This window comes from Myodes glareolus, chromosome 20, assembly GCF_982192425.1.
Source record: "Myodes glareolus chromosome 20, mMyoGla1.1, whole genome shotgun sequence".
NCBI classification, from domain to species: domain Eukaryota; kingdom Metazoa; phylum Chordata; class Mammalia; order Rodentia; family Cricetidae; genus Myodes; species Myodes glareolus.
In genome coordinates, this window is record NC_142045.1 from 50,616,482 (window position 1) to 50,639,229 (window position 22,748).

General features: G+C 44.1%; 2 protein-coding genes across 7 annotated transcripts in view; one reads left to right on the top strand and one right to left on the bottom strand.

The window, feature by feature from the left end:
* Nucleotides 1-22,748, top strand: part of Kcnmb3 (potassium calcium-activated channel subfamily M regulatory beta subunit 3) — a 74,359-nt gene that overhangs the window by 18,740 nt on the left and 32,871 nt on the right. The window contains exons 3-4 of one of the 3 annotated variants that reach the window (XR_014999290.2): nt 3,997-4,081; nt 5,015-5,378. The gene's annotated coding sequence lies outside the window, so the exon portion shown is untranslated. Of the gene's footprint in view, nt 1-3,996; nt 4,337-5,014; nt 5,379-17,974; nt 18,120-22,748 lie in introns of those variants that run through there. The other 2 variants (XR_014999289.2, XM_087899565.1) reach the window with 2 other exon arrangements.
* On the bottom strand, nt 1,750-12,507 carry Znf639 (zinc finger protein 639). Of its 4 annotated transcripts, XM_087899564.1 has the most exons (8): nt 12,251-12,366; nt 9,638-9,840; nt 8,947-9,057; nt 8,029-8,099; nt 7,182-7,250; nt 5,377-5,487; nt 3,198-3,332; nt 1,750-2,974 (listed from the first exon to the last, which is right to left on the bottom strand). In XM_087899564.1, exons 5-8 carry the CDS (start codon nt 7,237-7,239, stop codon nt 1,821-1,823), a joined length of 1,458 nt encoding a protein of 485 aa, XP_087755690.1. In that variant the 5' UTR covers nt 7,240-7,250; nt 8,029-8,099; nt 8,947-9,057; nt 9,638-9,840; nt 12,251-12,366; the 3' UTR covers nt 1,750-1,820. The 4 variants fall into 4 exon arrangements, with proteins under 4 accessions (XP_087755690.1, XP_087755688.1, XP_048285905.1 ...); XM_087899562.1 differs by lacking the exons at nt 8,947-9,057; nt 12,251-12,366 and adding an exon at nt 12,383-12,507; XM_048429948.3 differs by lacking the exon at nt 8,947-9,057.

Here is a 22,748-nt window from a genome sequence, read left to right on the forward strand (position 1 = left end):
AAGGTGTGAAGTTGTGAAAACAGCACAAGGACAAAGTTCACTCAGTGAAGTGTGAAGACCTGGATTCCACTCCTGGGTGGTACGACCTTGACTCTTTGACAGCTTGCTATTTTACAAGAAATTTAAACTGCTAAGATTTCAAGCTTTAGGAGATAGTTAACTGGAAAACCCTACCAGGAATGTTATAATCAGAAGTGAGTTCTAGAAATGCAGGCATGCATAATAGAAATAGATGCTGAATTGTGAGACTATTCATTGAGTTATCCATTATCAAATAGTGTTATGTTTTTGGTTGAGATGGTATTTTATTTTATGGCTCAGGCTGGTCCTGAATGCTGTTTTTCTACCTTAGTCTCCTGTGCTTGTGGGGCTGGAGAGTTGGCTCAGTGGTTAAGAGCACCTGTTGCCAAAGACCCAGGCTTGATTCCTAGCACCCACATAGAGGCTCACCACCTCCTCAGGAACCAAGCATGCATGTGGTGTACAGCTGTACATGCAAGCAAAACACTCATATACATAAAATAATAAAAATAAATAATAAAAAAGCAGTGTGCTGTATCTGAAAGCCTTGAGCTCCTGCTGTCTAAACCTCTATCTCCAGAGTGCTTGGGTTGCCACTGTGTGCCACCACACCCTGGCCCAGACCCATCTTCAGTGAGCTTGGTAGGACTGGCTATATGATTGGTGATCCAATAGAGACATGGAGATGTGGGACAGGCAAGTCAGAACACTCTGGCACAGATGGTCACTGACAAGCTGAGAAGCTAGGGTTGGATCCTTCCTCAGTGGTCCTCAGGAGGAACACCGCTGCCAGTGGTGCCAGAGCTGAGAACTGCTCTGCAGTGGTTACAGCAGCCGCGCTGCAGTGGTTACAGCAGCCGCTCTGCAGTGGTTACAGCAGCCGCTCTGCAGTGGTGACAGCAGCCACTAGGATGCAGACAGACTCAGCAGTACATTACACCAGAACCTAACTATGCCAATACTTCAGTGGGTCTTCTCAATCCATACATTTTTGCCACAAGTTGGGCCATGACTTCGTAGGATTATGACTGAGGATGAAATGCTAGGAGCTCTGGTAACAGGCACTTCGATGAAGATTAAAGTGCCAGTTGGTTATGAAGGAGTGTGAGGTGGTTACATGCTTAGTTTCACACATTCCCAGCTCTGTTTACATCCTTCAACTTAAGCAGAGGCTTTAGAAATGTTTGTTGGTGTGGTGTTTAAAGCCTGCCTCCCCAGCACTGAGAGGCTGAGGCGGGATTTTGACAGCTGGAACCCAGCTTGGGCTACAGAGTGAAGCCTCGTCTCAACCCAGTTATAGCAGTTACTAACTTCAGTTCCAGGGGATCTGATGCCCTCCTCGGGCCTCCATGGATACTGCACATCTGGTGTGCTTACATACAGGTAAACATCCCGCATTAAATCTAAACACCACACTACACATATATGCTCTGTGCCCTAACTCTGGTAGTGCAGAAGTTAGACTTCATAGAAGGTGGTCTTCAGTTTTAAAGACAAGACGGCAGCTCCTGTGGTAAAGAAAGAAAACTGTGGTCTGTTTCTTCAGCACCTTTGTTTGCATTCAGGAACTTGAAAGCATAGGCAAGAAACTGGAAAATAGTCATCAAAAGTGACAACTACAGACTGTCATGCAATTGAAAACACCTCCATTAAATATAATTATATACTGAAAAATGCAGTAATGCCAGAAAACAGCCAGAAAACTTGTCAAAGGCAAATTATACAAGGTATGTTTCAGATCACCCATTTTAATATTAAAAAAAATATTATTTTACATAAACATTATGTAAAGGTAACAGTCAGGTAGTCTCATGGACTGGAAGGTGACTGATTAATTCCCTTTCATTCCCAAACCTCATCAGGCAGTCAGTGCATTTATGAGGCAAGTCAGCTGAATGCTTGAAATCAAGATGAATTTTAAGATCTTCAATTTGTCCTGTTGAATATTCACAATATTGGCATAAATAAATCCCTTCAGATAAATGTGAATTTAGATGCTTGCAATATTCTAACATGCTGGAAAAGCCCTTCCCACAGTCATCACAAACGTGGGGGAAGATTTTAGTATGCTCGATAGCAACGTGTCTGTTCACGTTTGTGTGAAGTCTGCTACGAAATCCACATACTTGACACACGAAGAAGTTCTTGCATTTGTCAAAGGTGATCTTGCTTAAAAGGCTGCACTGCCCGTGCCCACCACCGCTGCACTTGTCACTGAGCTCTATCAGTCTTCGAGCATGCTCATTGACCACGTGGCTGTGCAGGTCCTCGGGGTCGCCTGTCTCGTGCTCACAGAACTGGCACAGGTACTGCTCGTCACGGCTGTGCTCCTGGAAGTGCAGGTAGAGCTCACTGCTTGAGGAGAACTGCATGTCACACTGCTCGCACCAGTAAAGGTGGTCGCTGAAGTGGGTGTCCGCAATGTGCTGGCTGAGGTTCTCAAAGATCACTGTCTTATAGTCACAGTACTTACAGATGTAGGGGTCTTCTTCATGAAGTTTGGCATGCTCAATGAGAAGCATATTGGTAGAAAAGCTTTCCTTACACACTCGACACACATTCGAATCAGTGCGCTTGTGTTTCAGGATCATATGCTGCTTTAGGTCAGAAAAGTATTTACTGTTGAATTCACAAAGTTCACACTTGTAGAGGCCACTGCTGTTGGCTCTCAGTAAAGGCCACTTCTGTTGGGCAGTCACATTCAAAGCTTGGCTCTTGTCAAGTATTTTACAGAGTTTAGCTGGTGGTTCTTCATCAGTCTGGTCTTGGAGGCTCTCGGAGGAATTGTTCTCTGTCTCTATATCATAATCTTCAGAAATGGCATGAACTTCTACAGCAATTGGGACATCTTCTGAAGTGTGAACCTCTATAGGGCTCTCCTCTTGAGTGTGCTGAGGCACGGACTCAGGTGAATCACATTCTTCATCACAGATTTCCACATCAGCAGACTTTTCTGAAACAGAGGAAGCCCGCTGTTGTAGTACTGTACACAGCACACCCAATTAGACACCACTGTCCCACTGCACTAAGCCCTTCAGAACCAGTTGTCCCAGTACTGTAGCACTGTGCTAAGTCCCATTAGAAACAACTGTGTGAACAGTAGTTACAGCATGCACTGCTTTTACCTGCTCTGTACAGCATACAATAAGTGCTATTAGGTAATGAGTTCCCCTAACCTGTGGAAAAGACAGTGTGGTCTAGAATTCTAAGCACAGGGCTGGGAACAAGGTAGTTCTGATTCCTGTTTCTGGCCTTGGTTCCATCTGTAAATTTGGGCAAGTCATTTGATGTCTCAGGATCAGAATCATCATCTGTAAAAAGAATTTGGAAAAACATTTTATATCAAAGCATTAACCATCACAAAATACTTAACACCAATAGGAACAGCAGACTTAGCCATGAAAGGACATATTGCCTATTGCAGATCCCTACAGACACTGAGAATATACCAGAATAATCCACTGCCTTGTTTATACGCCCAACTTACTGGAATACACTCTGAATTTCCGAAGGAACGAGAATGAATCATTCCTTCAGTTCAGCCTTGTTCCCTCCCAGTTAGCATGATCTAAGGGTCAATAGAGAACACTGGATGGCAGTATATATGTGTGTGTGTTTTTAAAAAACAATTTTGTAAAAGAACAATTTTAAACTTAGGGGGAAAATCATGAAAACAGTGTAAAGTACTCCTAACATATCACAACATTTCCACTATTAATTATTTACACTAGTATGGGGCATTTGTTGCAATTAATGATTGATATATGGCCACTGATACTGATATATTATTACTAACTGAAGCCCATACTTTCATCCAGACTTACTTTGTTTTTACCCAATGTCCTTTTGGATCCCACATACATTTAGTCATATCTTTCTAGGTGACTGAAAATTGACTGTCTTAAGGACTATTGTCAGCCATTTTGTAGAATGCTCTACTAATGGAACTTATCTATTTCTTTTTTTCATGATTAGATTGGAATTATGAGATCCTGGAAGGCAGACCTGCCTACCATCCCTTCCAGAATGCACATAACTGCTGAGCTACCCTCCTGACCTGGTCAGTGTGGCACCTGGTTTCTGTGCTGTGAAAATGTCTTTGTCCTCCCATACTCTCCTCTCTGAACGTCACTGTGATGCCTACACCAAGAGGTGGAAAGTTGGGTTCCATCTCCTTAAGGGAGGAATTCATGCCAGGTGGTTATGGTTCACACCTTTAATCCCAGCACTCAGGAGGCAGAGGCAGGCTGATCTCTTGAGTTCAAGGCCAGCCTGGTCTACAGCACTCCAGGATAGTCGTGGCTACACAGGGAAACTTGTCTTGAAAAAAAAAAAAGGGGGGGGTTCTTTTGTGCAGGCAATTTTTCTTTTCTACCCCTATATATGCATGATCATCTATAGCAGTATAGATTCATGTTTCTCAAATTATTTCAGCTTTGGCTATTGGAAGCTTTCCTTTTGTCTTCAATGCTTGGGTGGAAGCCAGAGGCTCATGTGTGCTAGGCAATCTCTCTGTCACCTGAGCTCCACCTAGGCCTCAAGAGTGCCTTCAGCTCATCCGTACTGTGTGTGTTGCTGTTTTTCAATACTTCCTATTTTCCAGCACTACAAGATATTCCAAACTCATCCTGTCTATCTCCTCCCCAGATCTGGAGCCAGCCATGGCTACAGGGGCTTTAGTTCGTTGGTATTTTAAACCAAGACCTGAACACAAAATATGCTCACTGCTACTAGTTGCTTCTTTTAGGCCTCACAACTGCCTGAAACAGTTCTAGTAACTATACAGATGCAGATGCGTGAGCACCTTTGTATGCGAGCATGAGAGTCTGTACTGAGCCAGGTGTGGGCTCACACTGCTAAGGAGCAGCAGTGAGTGCAGAGAAAGAAAAGTGCGCATTTCTTATCATTTACCAATGCTCTAGAAAAGAGGGGCATCAGAGAATTTGAGACTGAAAAATACCTAACAGCTGCTCTTGACCCTTCCCTCTCTCAGCACTCCAGACTGAGAAGACACTTGACTCCAACTCCACTTCTAGTCACTCTGGCTTTGGATCAACTCTTAGCCAAATAAAAGAAATTAAAAGTTTGCTTAAAAATGAAAGTTACTTATTTAAAAAAAAACTTTTTTCTGATATTATAACAATTAAAATCTTTGCCTGCCTTGGAACTATAAACCCACATTTCAAACTACCTTTTCAGATAATTCCAAAAGGAAAACATGCAAAGACAGCCTTGTTGCTCTTTGGGCTTCTGTTTTTTGCAGTACTACAGAGGAATCAGTTCTTACCCACAGGGGCATCCCTAGGTCCCGTCAAAGCGAGTTACACCGAGTACTCTGGAAGATACAGGCCTTACCTTTGTTGTCAAAGTATTTTAAGTCAGGCTGTCTCATAGAGCAGACACTGTAACAATGATCAGAAAAGATTCCACTGACTCCATCTGTGATTCTGTTTATTCCAGAAGAATCTGAATGTAAAACAAAATGAAGACAATTCCCAGCTTAGTGCCCAGATGCATGAGCTAGTCTGACATATTTTTTTGTCTATTTCCCCGCTATGTTAAAGACTGAACCCAGTGCCTTACACATACCAGGCAAGCCCTCTGCCTATAGCCCTAGTCTGTATTTTCATGATTTTAATGAGTTTCAATAGGAAAAATGTAGTGTGTTCCTCAGTTTTACACTTTAGATCAGACACTGGCGTTTGGCTTTAAAAAAGAGCCATAGACTAAACTGTAGTAACGCTTAAGAAGCTGAGTGACTGCTGCACACCCATGGTGGATCAGCAAGGCTTTAATTCTATAATGGAACCTTTACAAACAGGGGCTGGAGAGATGGCTCAGATACTCTGTTGCCAGGTTCAGTTTACAGCACCCACATGGTGGCTCACAACTGTAACTCAGCTCCAGGGGATCTAACACCTTCAAGCCTCCACCAGCACCAGGCTTATGGTGCATATATAAACATGTTGGCAAAACACTCATACACAAAAATAAATGTACCTTGAAACATATACAAGGAAACATTTGCCTAAAGTTTGAATCTCACAAAATATACATGTATAATAAATGCTGTGTTAAGGATTAAAACAGTGAATTAGCTACCATGAACTACTAAGAAGGCATGCCATGCCACCTAGGTGCCAAGAAAGCGTAATACATGAGGAGAACTAGTCTCAGGAGCAGAGAGAGCTTCTGAATACCAGTCATTCCAAACACTGCCTGGTAAGCATCAATAAATAAACAATAGACCAAGCTCACTTTCCCCATAAAGGACATGTGCAAGGAGTAAGCTAATGGGTATGCTGTATCAAGTATGTGTGCTAGAGATAGTCACAAAGATGATCTTCTTTCTTTGTTTTTTTATGACAGGATTTCTTTGTGTGACCTTGGCTGTCTTGGAACTCTGCTCTATAGACCAGGCTGGCCTGGAGTGCTAGGCTTAAAGGCATGCACTACCAGTGATCTCATTTTCCTTTTTTTGTGATTGGATCTCATGTGGCCCAAGCTGACCTCACTCTGGATCTGTCCTGCCTCCATCTCTCAAGTGATGGGATGAGGCGAAACCAGGGCTTCATGTATACACTGAGCTATACCCCCAGCCCAGACCTCTTATGGTAAAAGAGCAGAACCAACCTCTATCACAAATTACACAATCAAGATAAAAATTGGGGATATAGAGAGATGACTCAGTGACTAAGAAGAGCACTTGGGTTGCTCTTGCAGAGGACCTGGGTTCAGTTCTAGTTCCTCCATTATGGTTCACAACCATAATGTACTTCCAGGGGATCCAACACCCTCTTCTGACTTCTGTAGGCAACAGGCACGTACATGGTACCACATACACACGCCGATAAACATGCAAGACACATAATATAAAGGTCACAGTTCCAAAAAGTGTTCAAGATAAAGCTTTTTTCCCCTCAGTATTTTCTGCAAAAGTTATTGCTGCACCTTAAGCACAGTTTGTGACTCTGGATGATACGTGAGGAGTAAGCTGGGAACTCTAAAACGTCAAAGGTAAAGCACCCTGTAGACTCCATCTACAAGACATACGGGAAAATGGTCCAGACAGCATCTTATCATTTATGCAAATAGATGGGAATAACCACTACACGGAAGTTAATCCATTACTCTTTTGAAAATAATAATTATACACTAACCTGAATAACGAGAAGGATGTAAAGTCTTCCTTTTTCTTTTTTTAGGATATTCATTCATATCTTTTCAATCTAAAAAATGAAAAACATTCAGACATGGTACAATAACTAATATTATTGTATAAATTCTTTTGAGCCAAAGAATTTATTAGCAATAAGAAATGTGGGGGGAGGGGTGGAGAAATGGCTCAGCAGTTTTCTAAGAAGACTGGCTACTCTTCCAGAGGACCTGGGTTCAATTTCCAGCACCCATGTGGCAGCTCACTACTATCTGTAATTTGAATCTCAGGGACCGTGACTCCCTTCTGTGGCCTCCAAGGGTACCAAGAATGTATGTGGTACAAGACATCCATTCATATAAAATATTTTATAAAGAAATCTGTGTGGAACATGAAAATAGGTATCACAAGAACAACACTGCACAATGCCTCTCTCTATTGAAAATCGTCTGAGACTATATTGGTCTACATAAAGAGTTCCAGACCAGCCATGGTTACAAAGCGAGACCCTGTCAATCAAATACACATACCACTGCCTCCCCCCTCTACTTACCCCCCCAAGCCATTATATCTTTAGGCATATAACATTTCTACAGATTTCAAGTTAAATATGAATATCTTTCCTTTAAAAATATAGTTGTGAGTCTATTAACACAATGGCTTCCAGAAAAAAAAAAGATGGGTTATACAGAATCTTGGAATATAAGTAATTTTCAAGAAAGAAAAAAATCTTAATAATGATTATGATGTCATATTCAACATTCTACTGAGAAGTGTGGCAGCCACCAAACAACTAAATTCCCATGAACCATTAGAAAATTTACTAATTAGTTCAGCTGTATTCCACTTACTTGGTATAATTATCAATACTGCAGCAAGAAAAATGAATTACAGGCAAATTTCCACAGACGGCAAAAAATACCTACAAGTAAAAGAGACCAACAGTCATAAGCAATAGCATTACTGAATGAGCCGTAGCTCATGGGTAAAATGCTTCCACATCTTAAATTAGCCACAGAAAAAATGAACTCAGACATAATATTTATGCTTTTTAAACTCATAACAATTGCATATATTGATAAATACCCAATTTGGGAGGGGGGGAGGCGTGGTTTTCGAGACAGGGTTTCTCTGTAGCTTTGGAGCCTGTCCCTGAACTAGCTCTTGTAGACCAGGTTGGCCTTGAACTCACAGAGATCCACCTGCCTCTGCCTCCCGAGTGCTGGGATTAAAGGCATGTGCCACCATCACCTGGCTAAATACCCAATTATATGTAAAATTTTCATATTTCTTTAAAAAATTTTATAGTTATAGCCACAGCTGTATCTTGACATCAAAATCACAGTGTAAGTCTGCATTAATTTATTCAGTCATTAGAAAAATCACAAATGGCCAGGTGGTGGCGGCAGCGGAGCACGCCTTTAATCCCAGCGCTGCTGTGGGAGCTACTTTTGCTCCTTCAGCCAATAGCCTTTGAGATACCAGCCCACTGGGGTGTGGTATCTTTCACTTTAAAAATAGGCCAAGGCAGCCGGCCCTCCCTCCCTCCCTCCCTCCCTCCCTCCCTCCCTCTCTCTCTCTCTCTCTCTCTCTCTCTCTCTCTCTCTCCTTGCTTCCAATTCCGCTCCTGGCTATCAGACGCCTTTCCTGGTCGTGCAGGAGGCTGTTGTCTAGGACGGTGATCTGTAAGTTTTTTCCTTTTAAATAAATAACCCTTTTATTAATCTTAATTCCAAGTTGGTGTGGGATTGTTTTGTTTTGTGACTTACTCCATTACAGCACTCAGGAGACAGAGACAGGTGGATCTCTGCGAGTTAGTTCAAGGCCAGCTTGGTCTACAGAGTGAGTTTCAGGATAGGTTCCAAAGCTACAGAGAAACCCTGTCTCGAAAAACAAAAAACAACAACAACAAAAAATTAATAAAAAGAAGGAAGGAAGGAAGGAAAGTCGGTCACAAATGGCTGGTTGTGGTAGTCCACACCTTTAATCCCAGCAGCTCTCTGAGTTCAAGGCCAGCATGGTCTACTTAATGTGCTGTAGGCCAGCCAGAGCTATTACACAGAGAAACTGTCTAGAAAAAAAACCAAGAAAAATGTCAAAATATCCAAGCTCCTTCTCCCATTCTCCCATCTCAGCTTAACATCTGTCCATTGGTGCAGGGAGGGAGCACCTACATGCTGCTTTTCTCTCTCCACTTTTTCCCTGTGAGTTTCTTGAGACAGCGCCTACGTAGTCCTGTCTAGTCCTAAGACTCCACTTATGGTGGTCCTGCCCTGGCCTCTGGAGTCATTGCCCGAGAGGCACACACTACTAGGTTAGTCACTGTGCTGCATGTCACATGATCACACAATGAACAATGAACACATGTGCAGTTCCCATGTCTGAAGCACATTCTTCTCACTTAAGTCATCTTCCCAACAGTCCCACGAGGAACACAGAAGGGCTCCCTATCAAACTCACCTCATTTTAAGCAATGAAGAAACCAACTCCGATAAAGTCCATTATGACATAGCAGAACCAAAGATGGAACACTTGTCTTGGGACTGCTGGCGTCAATTAACTCTGTGTGTGTGGACCCTCATTGCTCCATACCGCCACCAGCAAGTTCATCTTGCCTCACGTTCTTAGCCACAGGTCAGAGGGGGGAAGCGATATCTGGGAAACTGACAGTCATATTCTTATAGAAACATTAGATACATACACAAAATGCCTCACCCAACACCATAAACAGCTTTCTTTTGTTTTTAGAGACAGTGTTTCTTGTAGCCCACATCTTAATATATATTAACTAATATGTCAAGAGGATATTTCAGATTGTTCAGAACATAAAAGGGAAACCAAACATGGAAATACAATGATTTAAAATAAAATAGCAAGTTGGATTTGGCCTGTAAAGAGAGAGAGAAGACAGGTGAGAGTCTGACTTCTACTTAGGACCGAACACCACCAAAGGCTTATTAGACCACTCACAACCAAACCTGCTAATCAAGCTTCACATAAGCAAACAGTATGGGCTTTTTGTATGCAAGTGTCTTCATAAAGACATTTGGAGTGTGCACACATGCAAACTGCCACAGCACAGGAGTGGAGTGTCCAGGGGATTGAACTCAGGTCATCAGGCGCCTTTACTTACGGAGCCATCTTGCCAGCTCCAGAAATTTAGCTTCTTAATCAAATATAAATCAGATAAACTTGTGCTCACTAATTCTCCTATCAAAAAGATTGTGAATCACCTGAAACTAACCTCTGCCCCCAATAATACACACATCACTGTAGAAAACCAGGACATTTAAAATTAAACCACCTAAAATCTATTCACTTAGAAAAAGTCAAATTTTGGTGATGTATCCAGTTTATAATGTAGTGCTTAAAAAAAAAAAAAAGCCAGGTGGCCAGGTGGCAGTGGTGGAGGCAGGCAGATCTCTTGTGAATTTGAGGCCAGCTAATCTACAGAACAGGTTCCAGGACAGCCAGGGCTGTGCCCACAGACAACCTTGTCTGGGGTAGGCGGAAGAACCACCCCCAAAATATCAAACAAAACCCTTCTATTTTGCTGAGTGTGGTGGTGCACGCCTTTATTCCCAGCCCTCAGGAGGCAGAGACAAGAGGATAGCTTTGATGTCTTGGTCAACCTGGTCTACATAATGAGTTCCAGAACCAGTCAGGAGTACATTGTGTTTCAAAAAAGAATGAACAGATGGGATGTGGTCATATGTTAACTCTGAATTTAATCTATATTTGGGGTTGTATTTGTTTGCTTGCTTGCTTGTTTCAACTCAAAGGTCTGCCTCTGCCTTCACCAGAGTGCAGGGATCAAAGGTATGCACCACCACTCCTGGCTGTGTCTTCATTTCTGAGAAAACATGAAAGAAAAAGTCCCACTTTAAAAAGCCCCAACCCCATTCTCAGGCAAAGGGCAGTCTGGCTGGCAGCCTACGTGTACATCCCTAAAAATCTGGGAGCACAATATGTGAAATCTTATTTTAAAAATCATCTTTCATAGCTGGGCCATGGTGGCACACGCCGTTAATCCCAGCACTTGGGAGGCAAAGACAGGTGGATCCCTGTGAATTCAAGGCCAGTCTAGTCTATGGATCTCAAGTTCCAGGACAGTTGGGGCTACACAAAGAAACCCTGTCTCTAAAAACTTAAAAAATCATCTTCCGTGTCAACAGCAGAGCTCAGGGGCTCACAGCTGGCATCCCAGCACTCAGGTGGCTGAGGTGAGGCTACACTGAAAGACTATCTCCTAAAAATAAAATAAACGGGTAACACACGTAGGCATCTTGGCACCTGACATCTTCAAAACACTGACTAGTAGTGCTTCCCTTTTCATGCAACTCTAGATGTCTCTACACAATGCAAAGATGGATTTTTAAAAACCTTGTTTTCGTGTGTGTGTGTATTGTGTAATACAAGAGAGGGTGTCTAATCTCCTGGAGATGGAAGTTACAGGCAATCATGAGCCTGCTCCAATTGGCTGTTCTCTCCAGCTCCCAACACAGGGTCGTTGCGTTTTCAAGACGTTTAAATTACTTTTATTTTTCACTACCATAAAAGTAAGTATTTTCAGGACCGGTGTGATGGCTCAGAAGGCGCTTACCGGCAAGCCTAACCTGAGTGATTCCCGGAACCCACATGGTGGAACAGACTTCTTGAAAGTTGTCCTCTGACCTCTACACTTGCGCGTGCCACACGTGCGCATGCATGCACACAATAAACACACATAATTTCAAGCATAAAAAGAGAATTTTCACATTCTGATTGAAGCTCGGCGTTGTGGCTCACGCCTCTAAGTTCAGCCTGGGCTACACAAGACCTTGTCACAAATAACAGGAATTGAAGCGGCTTTCGGAAAGTGCTGGTCCCATTTGGCCTTTCCCGAGGCCCGCCGTCCCTGAGGATGCAGGGCCGGGTACCCGCTCGCGGGGAGCGGCCTCCTGCAGGCCGGCGTGGGCCTCCTCGCCGCAGAGTCCTCCCGAGCCACGGCCGCCGACCCGCACCCGGCTGGGCAGGCCCCGCTTGCCCCGCGGCCCTCGCTCGGCGCACAGGCCCCGGCAGGCCGGCCCTCACCTCACGCAGCGGCGTAGCTCCGCCGAGGCCCGCCCGGGTGATGGTACGGAGGGGGCTGCCGGGCGACCGCCCGCGCCCTCCCCCGCCGCCCGAGCCCTCCCTGCCCTGCCCGCCAGGCCCGGCTGCACTCACCCCGTCGCTCCGCGCATGCGCTGCTGCAGGCCGCGAGGGCGAGGGTGGGGGAAACCCCTGAACCCCGGGTTGAGGGCGTGGCCTGAGAACGAAGTGGGCGTGGTTTCGTGCTGCGGGCGGAGCTTGACGACAGGACTCGGGCTGGGAGAGGCTAGCGGCCCTGCGTGGCCCAGCGCCCCCTGCGGGCGTCTCTCCGTCGTGTCCACCCCCCCCCCCCCAACTGTGCTCTGTGTTTTCCTACACAGCGGGGCCCTGAAGGCCGGCTGTGATCAATCCGCGGGTCTTCATGATCATTAGCGTTTCACCTGGAAGAATCTCTGCAGCCTGACGTCACACACACCGCGTGGTGGTTGCACTCAAGCCCTAACAAAGAGCATCCGGGCTAGATAAGTACAGGTCCGGGAAAAGGCGACACGTTTCGAGACGTGTCCTCCGGCCACACCCTAGATTCGAGAGGTCTTGGGGAGTGGAGGTGGGGTGAGAGAGGCTGAAGAAAATGGCTCAGTGGTTAAGCAAGAGTATATAAGAGTATTACTCCTCTAACAGAAAAAGCACCCACATGGGTGCTCACAACTGCCTGTACTGTAATTCCAACTGCGGGGTTCTGATGCCTCCGCAGACGCAAACAACACACACACCTAAATGCAAATAAATCCTAAAAGAGAAGTCTTGGTGGAGTGAACTGAGGCTGTCTATCACAAAGGATTGGATTTCATCATTTAAATACTTTTCGGACCTTGACAGTCAGTGAGCTGACAGAAAAGAATTAAATGAACTCAGGAGGCAGAGACAGGTGGGTCTTTGTGCGTTTGAGGCCGGTCTGGTCTACGCCCAGTCTACAAGAGTTAGTTCCAGGATGGCCAGAGCTGTTACACAGAGAAAGCCTGTCACGTAAAACCAAAAGAGAAAAAAAGAAAGAAAGAAAAAAAGAAAAAGAAAAAAAATTAAATGAACATAATTGTGAACATAGTTTTTGAATTATCCCTTGGACTGGATGAAGAAGGGTTCAGTAGTGGTCTGTGCTTGGCAGGGTGAGAACTGAGGTTTGAGCCCTCATCCTTATAGTCTAGAGTGTGACTGTGTGTTTTCTCGCCCCTCCCTCAGTGTTAAGAATGGACTCCAGGGGATGGAAAGAAGGCTCAGCTGTTAAAAATTAGCTGCTTTACTAGGAGACCCAGGTTCAATTCCCAGGACCCACATGAGGCTCACAACTGCCTACAAATTCAGTTCTAGGTAATCAGACGCTGCATTCTGACCATTTCTCTGTTTAACAGTCCTAGCTGTCCCGAAACTTGCTTTATAGATCAGGCTGGCTTTGAATTCTCAATCTGCCTCTGAAGCACGATTAATAAAATCTAAGAGACAGAATTTGGGGTTCAACTTGAAGGTCAGAAAACCAAAACGGCCAATAATGGCTCTTACCTCAATCTCAGTCTGAAAATGATGATCCTGCCTCCAGGAATCTCAGAATGAGACTGAGAGAGCTGTCTCTTCCCGTTTTATAGTCCTCTCTAGTGCTGGGATTAAAGGTGTGCACCACTACTGCCTGGTTCCTATGGTAAACTAGTGTGGCTACTGGGATTAAAGGTGTGTGCCACCACTGCCTGGTCTGTAAGGCTGGCCAGTGTGGCTGTTTTACTTTCCCAATCCCGAGGAAAGTTTTATTTATTAAAATGCAAATGAAATGCCACTACATACCTCTGCCTTCTGAGTGCTGGGATTGAGCATGTGCCACCGCATCTGGCTTTTAAAAAAAAATTAAGTAATGTAATTGCAGGCCTCCACTAATGAGCTGCCTCCCCACCCCCAATCTGATGCCAGTGAAAGACATCAGTACAATTAGAAAAATGGAGCTGCGAATGTTACTTGGTTTTGTAATTTAAGCACCCTGGGTTCAACCAATTGTAAGCGAATGGCTAAAATGAGTCAGGGTACCTTATTCCTAAAGTCACCTGCAAAGTCCCAGCTGCGGTTCCGTGTCTTGCCCCCTCTCACACGCTGTGTTCTGGCTGACAGTCACCTGCTACTCGGGCAGTCTTTACCGACCGCCCCCACCCCCACCATGCCGGGAAATCCAGCTGTGCGGTACTGGAGAGACAGTGCTTGTTTGTGAGGTTCAGTTTAGAGACCTGATAATCCATAGGCATTCTCGGCGTAGACAAATGAATATTCACAGACGTTAGTGTAACCCGAATAAAGTAAGAAAGGATTTGCAGATACATTTCACTCCTAGTATACTTAGTACCTGGCCCAGAATAGGGAATCGATTTGTGTGATCACTACAAAGACTATTGAATTCTTAAAGATGCTGCTGCGGATACTAGCTTCGGTGTGAGCCCAGTGGAGGCCACAGGGGGCGCCATGCCACCACTGTCATTTTCTCATACTTGCCCTTGCCTTGTCTTCTATGCAGCAGCAGTTTTATTCCAAAGCATTTTGCAGTCAAAAGTAAACACACATCCTTTTGTCTGCATCACTAAAAAAACAAAACAAACAAACAAGAAAAGCTTGCTGGGTGAACCACGGAGTCTCCTACGTCATAGTATTTAGATGTCATGCATCATTGTCATAGATGATTAACTGGAGTCTTTCTTGGTCTCTTTTCAAGCCTCCCCTCTTCTCCTTCCCCTTAGAGGGGCAGGTGGGTAAACTCTTGAAAACCCTAGGAAAACATTTTTACAGGAATATTTAACCGCAGTCCCCCCAACCTTTTGCTACACATGTATCATAGCTTGAATTTTTCCTGATTACACAGGTGTGAGTTATATAGTAGACAATAGAACAGTATAAAGAATGAAAAAATTACCAAATCCCACATCCCTGAACTGTGTTTTTGATCTGTCTGCTCATGACTTTTATACCTGCGTGCACATATATTTTCTCAAACATTATAATCAGATTATAATGTTAGGTGGCAGTGTTTTTTCAGTTAATATAATATAAATATTCCTTATGTTATTAAAATCCTAGTGGCACCTTACATTTACTGTAAATGACCATATAAGTTAAACCATGATATTTAGGCTGTTTTCACCTTTTCAAATACTTTGCCAAACTAGGCATGGTGGCAAATGACTGGAATCCCACTTGTAAAGTGGAGGCAGAAGGATCAAAAGTCCAAGGACAGTCTCAACTACACACCAAGTTGGAGGCCAGCCTGGCTGCAAACCCCTTGTCCCCACCTGTGTTCAATGAATATGCATTTGAATTCATTAGTGAGCCTCCTGCTTAGCATTTTAAGGAGACTGCAGTAGCCATTGTAGAGGGGTGAATACAAGAATATCTTTTGAACTTTTTAATGACAGGCTTGAAAGGCCACTGGGGAAATCTTTTCAGTCCTCTGTGGGCCATAATTGTCTGAAGTATTCCCATATTCTGAGTTTTGAAGTCCCAGTACCATTGTACACTGAATGGTAAGCCTGGGACCTGGAAGACCCGTCTTACTCTGAGGGCTAATATTATGTGTTAAGTTTAAGCTACTGTGCTTGAGAGAGCGGTAAGAAATGCCTCTAACCTGGAAGCAGCACTGGCAAAGGACAGACAACTTCCTAGAATGCTGAGACTGTTGTTCATGAACTATAACAAGCCGCATGTTTTGAATTCTGTAAATAGGCTTGGTTGCCCAACTGCACAGGGTGTGCCTGACTACAAGTAGGTGGGAGGTATGTACCAAGAAGCACGCTTGCCCCTGGCTGGATGAAGGTGTGAAGGACAGAGCCTTGTGGGCTTTGCCTTTAAAAGCCCCCGACTAATGTAATTAATTCAGCGCCATTCTCTGGGAATCCTGGGTGTGGACTTGGCCCGTGTCCATCATTCTGACCAATATTCACTAAAGCTTGCTTCCAATTTGGCTCAAAATTTGTGGTAGATCTCTTACTTTCGAACACTGCTGTAAAGGTTACTAGCCAAAGGTTACTCCCCTGCTGTAAAGGTTAACTAGCCAAAGTGAGCAGCAGAGCTTCCCCTCACCAAAGACTAATCACTATGGAAAGATTGCTTATTGCAATTCTTGAAACTTCTACTTGTAGTGATAGGGCAGGACTCTGCATATTTCCCATAATTCCCTTATCCTACCCCCTCCTTTTCTTACCCCTCCTCTTCCTCAGCCTCTTCCCCTTCCTCTTCTCTTCCTTCTTATTTCCTGCTCACCTTTCTTCTTATTTTTCTCCCAGGCTGTTCTGAGACTCATCTATAACCCAGGCTGGCCTCAAACTCCTGATCCTCCAACCTCTGCTTCACAAACACAAGGGATTGTGCCGCCACAGGCAGCTGGGAAATAGACACTTAACATCTCTGAAAGAAAGGAAAATAGAGAGAAAGAGCAAAGAAAGGGAAGGGATGATGGAAGTTTGTACTGCAACACTCCATGGTTGACTTAGATAAAGGGAACTTGCCTCTCCCAGGGCGCTGGGCAGGCGTTCTGTCAGCTGCAACATGGCCTGTCAACCACAGCAGCCTGGGGAGTCCCCATCTTCTAGGAATCTTGACTCTGGTAAGAACCAGACCCTTAGCTTAAACATAGAAACAAATTTCAGGACTAATTAGTGTAACTGTCCTGGAACTATGTAGACCAGGATGGTCTCAAACTCACAGAGACCCTCCAGCCTCAGCCTCCCAGATGCTGGGTTTAAAGGTGTGGGCCACTGCGCCTGGCTTCAGACTCTTCTTGTGCCAGCAACAAAAGAGCTGTTATCTGCTCCAGCCAGGCTGATCGAAACAATTCCAGACTTCATCCTATTCTAGGCCCCTGAACGCTAGATGAGCCTGTCACCTTTTTGACCCAAGTCAGAGGAGGGAGTGCTGTTACTGGGTTAAGGAGGCAAGGCTGTGGCTGAACCACATGCAAAAAGCTCATTGTATGTGGAGTGTGTTGTGATGGGTCCAACCTCTCTCTTTCTCTTGTAGTCATCGTTTCTTGATGCATTTATCTAATTATTCTTTATCAATAAAAAAATCAAGAGTCAGATATTGGGGTAAGAACCTGAAAGATGGGAGAAGGAGGGAGACACCACCAGTCGCCATCTACCTCTTCCGTTGCTTCCTCCAAAAAGGGCAGAGATCCTCTCTCAGCCCCGCCTTACTACTTCCTGTCTCCTATCTACAGTCCTCCATACCTCTATGGGTAATTGTGGTCAGCTAGTGGCTGGCTCCACCCTCTGACACCAAGCAAGCTTTATTTGTCAGAACACAATCAAAACATCACACGACAGTTTCCTTTGGGCCGCCAGCTCACAAGTAACGATATGGAAACTTGTTGATTATGAAAGCTGGGCCTTTAGCTTAGGCTTCTCTCAACTAGCTCTTATAACTTAAATTAGCCCATTTATATTAATATACATTCTGCTATGGCTATGTGGTGTTACCTCTCTTCCATCTTGCACCTCCTGTTTCCTCTCCGTGTCTGACTCTGGTGACTCCTCTGACACCGCCCTTCTTCCCGGTGTCCTTAGTCTGGCTCTCCTGCTTAACCTTACCCTGTCCAGCTATTGGTCAGTCAGCTTCTTTATTAAACCAATCGCAGCGACATATATTCATATGGTGTAAAGGAATAGTCCACAACACACAACCTCAGAAATCTTTTTCATCCGGTAGATTTTGTGTATATGAAGCAGCGGAAGAGAGGACTCAACCCAAATGAAGTGACTGATCCTGTTACTGAGAAGGCTGTGAGTGGCACGCTTACACTGTTCTGAGCCTCTGTCACATCAGAAAAAGAGACAGCTCCTTCCTGCCCCAGGTGAGAGACAAAGCTTGCACAGGAAGTTTCTAGAACATATCCAACAAGATTTACATTTTGTTACACGAAAATCCACGGGGAATAGAATGGCCCCAGGGAAAGAGGGCTTTAGTTCTCTGGCTTCTCACTCACCATGATTGAATCCACGGTTCCTGGCTGCATCTCCTCTTTGCACATTTTAATTAATCAGTTTTGTTGAGACAGGGTGTTCTGTAGTCCTGACTGTTCTTGAATTCCTGAGCCTCCCGCTCAGCCTCCAAAAGTATTTGAATTATGTGTCTGCTTTATCATGCTCAGCTAACACTCTCTTTTTTTTTTTTTAAATATTTTTTGTGGTTTTTTTTTATTTAACTTTATTTTATGTGCATTGGTGTGAAGGTGTCAGACCCCCTGCAACTGGATCTTCAGACAGTTGTGAGCTGCCATGTGGGTGCTGGGAATTGAACCCGGGTCCTCTGGAAGAGCAGTCAGTACTCTTAACCACTGAGTCATCTCTCCAGCCCCCCTAACACTCTCTTTTAAGAATCTGTAATTTAAAAAAAAAAGAAAAGAAAAAAAGAATCTGTAGTTTTAATGCTTACCTTTAGGTTTTTGATCATTTTAAGGTAAGTTTTCCATATTGTGTGAAGTAGCACAAGGTTAATTTAACATTTTAAAATTATATATGGTGTGTGTGTGTGTGTGTGTGTGTGTGTGTGTACGTGCGTACGTGCATGCTCTCCTGTGCATGCCACACTGAGGAAGTCAGAAAACAACTTGCAGGAGTCTGTTCTCTCCTTCTGTCATGAATTCCAGGAACTGAACTCAGATCGTCAGGTTTGGCAGCAAGGGTCTTTACACACCCCGAACAGTCTCATCTGCCCACAGAAAGTCATTTTAAACTTAAAAATAAAAATAAGACAGGGTCTCTCTATATAGTCTTGGCTGGCCTGGAACTTAGTGTGTAAACCAGGCCATGAACTCGTAGAGATTCACTTGCTTTTTGTCTCCTGCATGCTGGAATCACTGGCATGGACATCACATCCAAATACTTGAAACTTTGAATCTTTTAAACTCATCAGGATGGGGGTTCAAACCTATGTTAACTGGTCATGACTACATAAGGTGAACTGGTGTGATAAGAAACTGAAGGAGGAGGTGCTGCCGATGTGCAGGCGTGATGACAGAGATGGCCAAGGAGGACAGTCAGCTTCAGAGGCAAGGTCTTAGGTCAGTGCATTGTCCAGACGCTGAAGAGTGACTGCAATGCTGCCAGCTCTTAAAAGAAAGACGTTAGAATGACTAGGGATGACAAAGGCAGGGGGACATTTCTCGACCCCCAGGGTTCTGCTCTGCTGTGGTCTAGACTGACTGTCCTCTCAGGAAACAGAAGAACAAGACCCAGTGAGCTTCTTAGAGAAGGCATGGACGCCCTGAGCAGAGTGCCCATCAGAAAAGTAGCTTGGGCAGGCACAATGGCACCTGACTCTGGGTAGAAGCAGGGGAACTATAGGTGGACTTTTCTGTTCTGCTAGACACTCCCCCAAATAACCACACAGAGACGTCAAGATCATCCTTAGCTGCATAGTAAAAGTTTGAGGTCAGCCCAGGCTGCACAACCCTGAATCGACAGAGAAAGGGGGTGATCTGAATAGGTGTGAATCTACCTTTGTTGTTGCTGTTTTGGTCTTTGAGCATTGGAGATTGGGCCTGTGGCCTTCAACATGCTGAGCAAGGAGCTCTGAGCACGGAGCTCTGACCAACAGGCCATCCCTGAGCCTGCATTTTCCCCATGGAACACAACTCCCTGAGGTAGTTGGTGAAATGTTCCTGTTGTGGACAGTCCCTTGTCTCTGCCAGCTGCTCTTCTGCTCCCTTTCAGTGATGCTCAGCCTGGGACCTGGTCACGGAAACTGATCGGATGAGCCAAGCAAGTTTAATTTGGAAGTTCAGGCACAAACGGAAGGTCTGTCCTTGGGGACATGCCACCTCATTTCAGAGGCAAGAGACTAATTATAAGGGAATGCCTCAGCAGACTTAGAGGAGATGGAACTTATTGGGTAATTAGCATTTCCACCCTCGGGGAAGCATGAAGAAGTCTCATCTGACAGCTGTAAACTAAGTTACCCAAATCTTACATCCACTTTAATCTTGAAAAGATGAATTTGAGAATGCGCAGAACACATGAGAGACTAAGTGGGTATCCTCCATTGGCTTCTCAGAACAGTGGACCTGTTGAATTGTATGTTCTTACATCTTCTCAAGTCTCCTTATGTGTCTCTGGTTAGTCTGAAACTCATTATGTAAAGCTAACTAGTCTTGAATTTGCAAGGACCCTTCTGCCTCTGCCTCCCTAATGCTGGAATTCTAGGCAGGCACTGCTGAATCAGTGTTTTCAGTGTCAGTCCTGACCCTATTCCCAGAATTTCTTTTCTTGTTCTTCCTTTTTTTTAAAAAATTTTATTTTATTTAATGTGTGTGTGAGTGTGTGTACATGTGTGTGTGTCTGCGTGTGAGTGTGTGTGTCTGTGTGTCTGTGTGTGTGTGTGTGTGTGTGTGTGTGTATGTGTGTCCAGAATTTTGTGATGAGATGATCTGGGTAGCTCTCTGTTGCCTTAATATTTGAACGGAAGCTCGGAAACAGGAAAATGCTGTAAGGCATCTTCATAGGCAATGCCTTTATGAAAAGGACTCCGGTAGAATAGGAAATAGTGCCAAGACCTGACAAATGGAATTGCAGGAAACCATGAACAGAGTGAATAGAGCCCATAGCAATAACTGATGCCGATGACCCAACCCACTGTGAGTGATGCCATTTGTCTTGGTCAGTGTTCTATTACTATGAAGAGACACCATGACCATGGCAACTCTTACAAAAGAAAACATTTGATTAAGGCTGGTGTACAGTTTCAGAGGTTTAGTTTAGTATCGTCATGGCAGAAAGCATGGTGGCATGCAGGCAGACATGGTGCTGGAGGAGCTGAGAGGTCTACATTCTATAAGCAGTCAGCAGGAAGAGCAAGAGAGAGCCACTGGGCTCTCTGAATCCCTGCAGCCCACCTGCAGTGATACACTTCCTCCAGCAAGGGCATACCTACTAATAAGGCCACACCTCCTAATCCTTCTCAAGTAGAGTGCCCTGCTGACCAAACATTCAAATCTCTGAGCCTATGGGAATATGCATGTGAACACAAGCATGCAATCCAGCACATGTGCTGGCTTCCTTCCTCTGTGTGGGTCTCAGTGAATACATATGATAATTGTCTTTCTGGGTCTGGGTTACCTCACTCAAAATAATGTTTTCTAGCTCCATCCATTTACCTGCAAAATTCAAGATGTCGTTATTTTTTTCTGTTATGTAGTACTCTGTTGTGTAAATGTACCACATTTTTCTTATCCATTCTTTGGTCGAGGGGCATTTAGGTTGTTTCCAGGTTCTGGCTATGACAAACAAAGCTGCTATGAACATAGTTGAACACATGTCCTTGTGGCACGATTGAGCATCCTTTGGATATATACCAAAAAGTGGTATTACTGAGTCTTGAGGAAGGTTGTTTCCTAATTTTCTGAGAAATCGCCACACTGACACCCAAAGGGGTTGTACCAGCTTGCATTCCCACCAGCAATGCAGAAGTGTTCCCTTTCCCCCACAACCTCTCCAGCATAAGTTGTCATCAGTGTTTTTGATCTTGGCCATTCTTACAGGTGTAAGATGGAATCTAAGAGTTGTTTTGATTTGCATTTCTCTGACGACTAAGGATGTTGAATATTTCCTTAAGTGTCTTTCAGCTATTTTAGATTCCTTTGCTGAGAGTTCTCTGTTTAGGTCTATACTCTATTTTTTTTATTGGATTATGGGATCTTTTGGTGTCCAATTTCTTGAGTTCTTTGTATATTTTGGAGATCAGACTTCTGTCTGATGTAGGGTTAGTGAAGATCTTTTCCCATTCTGTAGGCTGTTGTATTGTCTTGTTGACTGTGTCCTTTGCTTTACAGAAGCTTTTCAGTTTCAGGAGGTCCCATTTATTAATTGTTTCTCTCAGTGTCTGTGCTGCTGGGGTTATATTTAGGAAGTGGTTCCCTGTGCCAATGCGTTCACGTGTACTTCCCACTTTCTCTTCTATAAGGTTCAGTGTGGCTGGCTTTATGTTGAGGTCTTTGATCCATTTGGACTTGAGTTTTGTGCATGGTGATAGATATGGGTCTATTTTCATTCTTCTACATGTTGATATCCAGTTATGCCAGCACCAGTTGTTAAATATGCTTTCTTTTTTCCATTTGATATTTTTTGCTTCCTTGTCAAAGATCAGGTGTTCGAAGATGTGTGGATTGATATCTGGGTCTTCTATTCAGTTCCATTGGTCCTCCTGTCTGTTCTTATGACAATACCGGGATGTTTTCAGTACTATATCTTTGTAGTAGAATTTGATGTCAGGGATTGTGATGCCTCCAGAAGTTCTTTTATTGCCCAGGATTGTTTTGGCTATCCTGGGTTTTTTTGCTTTTCCATATGAAATTGAGTACCGTTTTTTTTGTTTTGTTTTGTTTTGTTTTTTGAGGTCTTTGAAAAATTTTGCTGAGATTTTGATGGGCATTGTGTTGAATCTGTCCCACTTTTATTTTTAATAAACATTTTAAATATAGTTGTTA

Excerpts from the sequence above, each read along its gene's own strand:
- Znf639 (XM_087899562.1), bottom strand. The coding sequence starts at position 7,239 with ATGAATGAATATCCTAAAAAAAGAAAAAGGAAGACTTTACATCCTTCT. Across the intron at positions 5,488-7,181 it reads ACATCCTTCTCGTTATTCAG|ATTCTTCTGGAATAAACAGA; the intron begins GTTAGTGTATAA and ends TTTTACATTCAG. Across the intron at positions 3,333-5,376 it reads AAAATACTTTGACAACAAAG|ATGATGATTCTGATCCTGAG; the intron begins GTAAGGCCTGTA and ends TTCTTTTTACAG.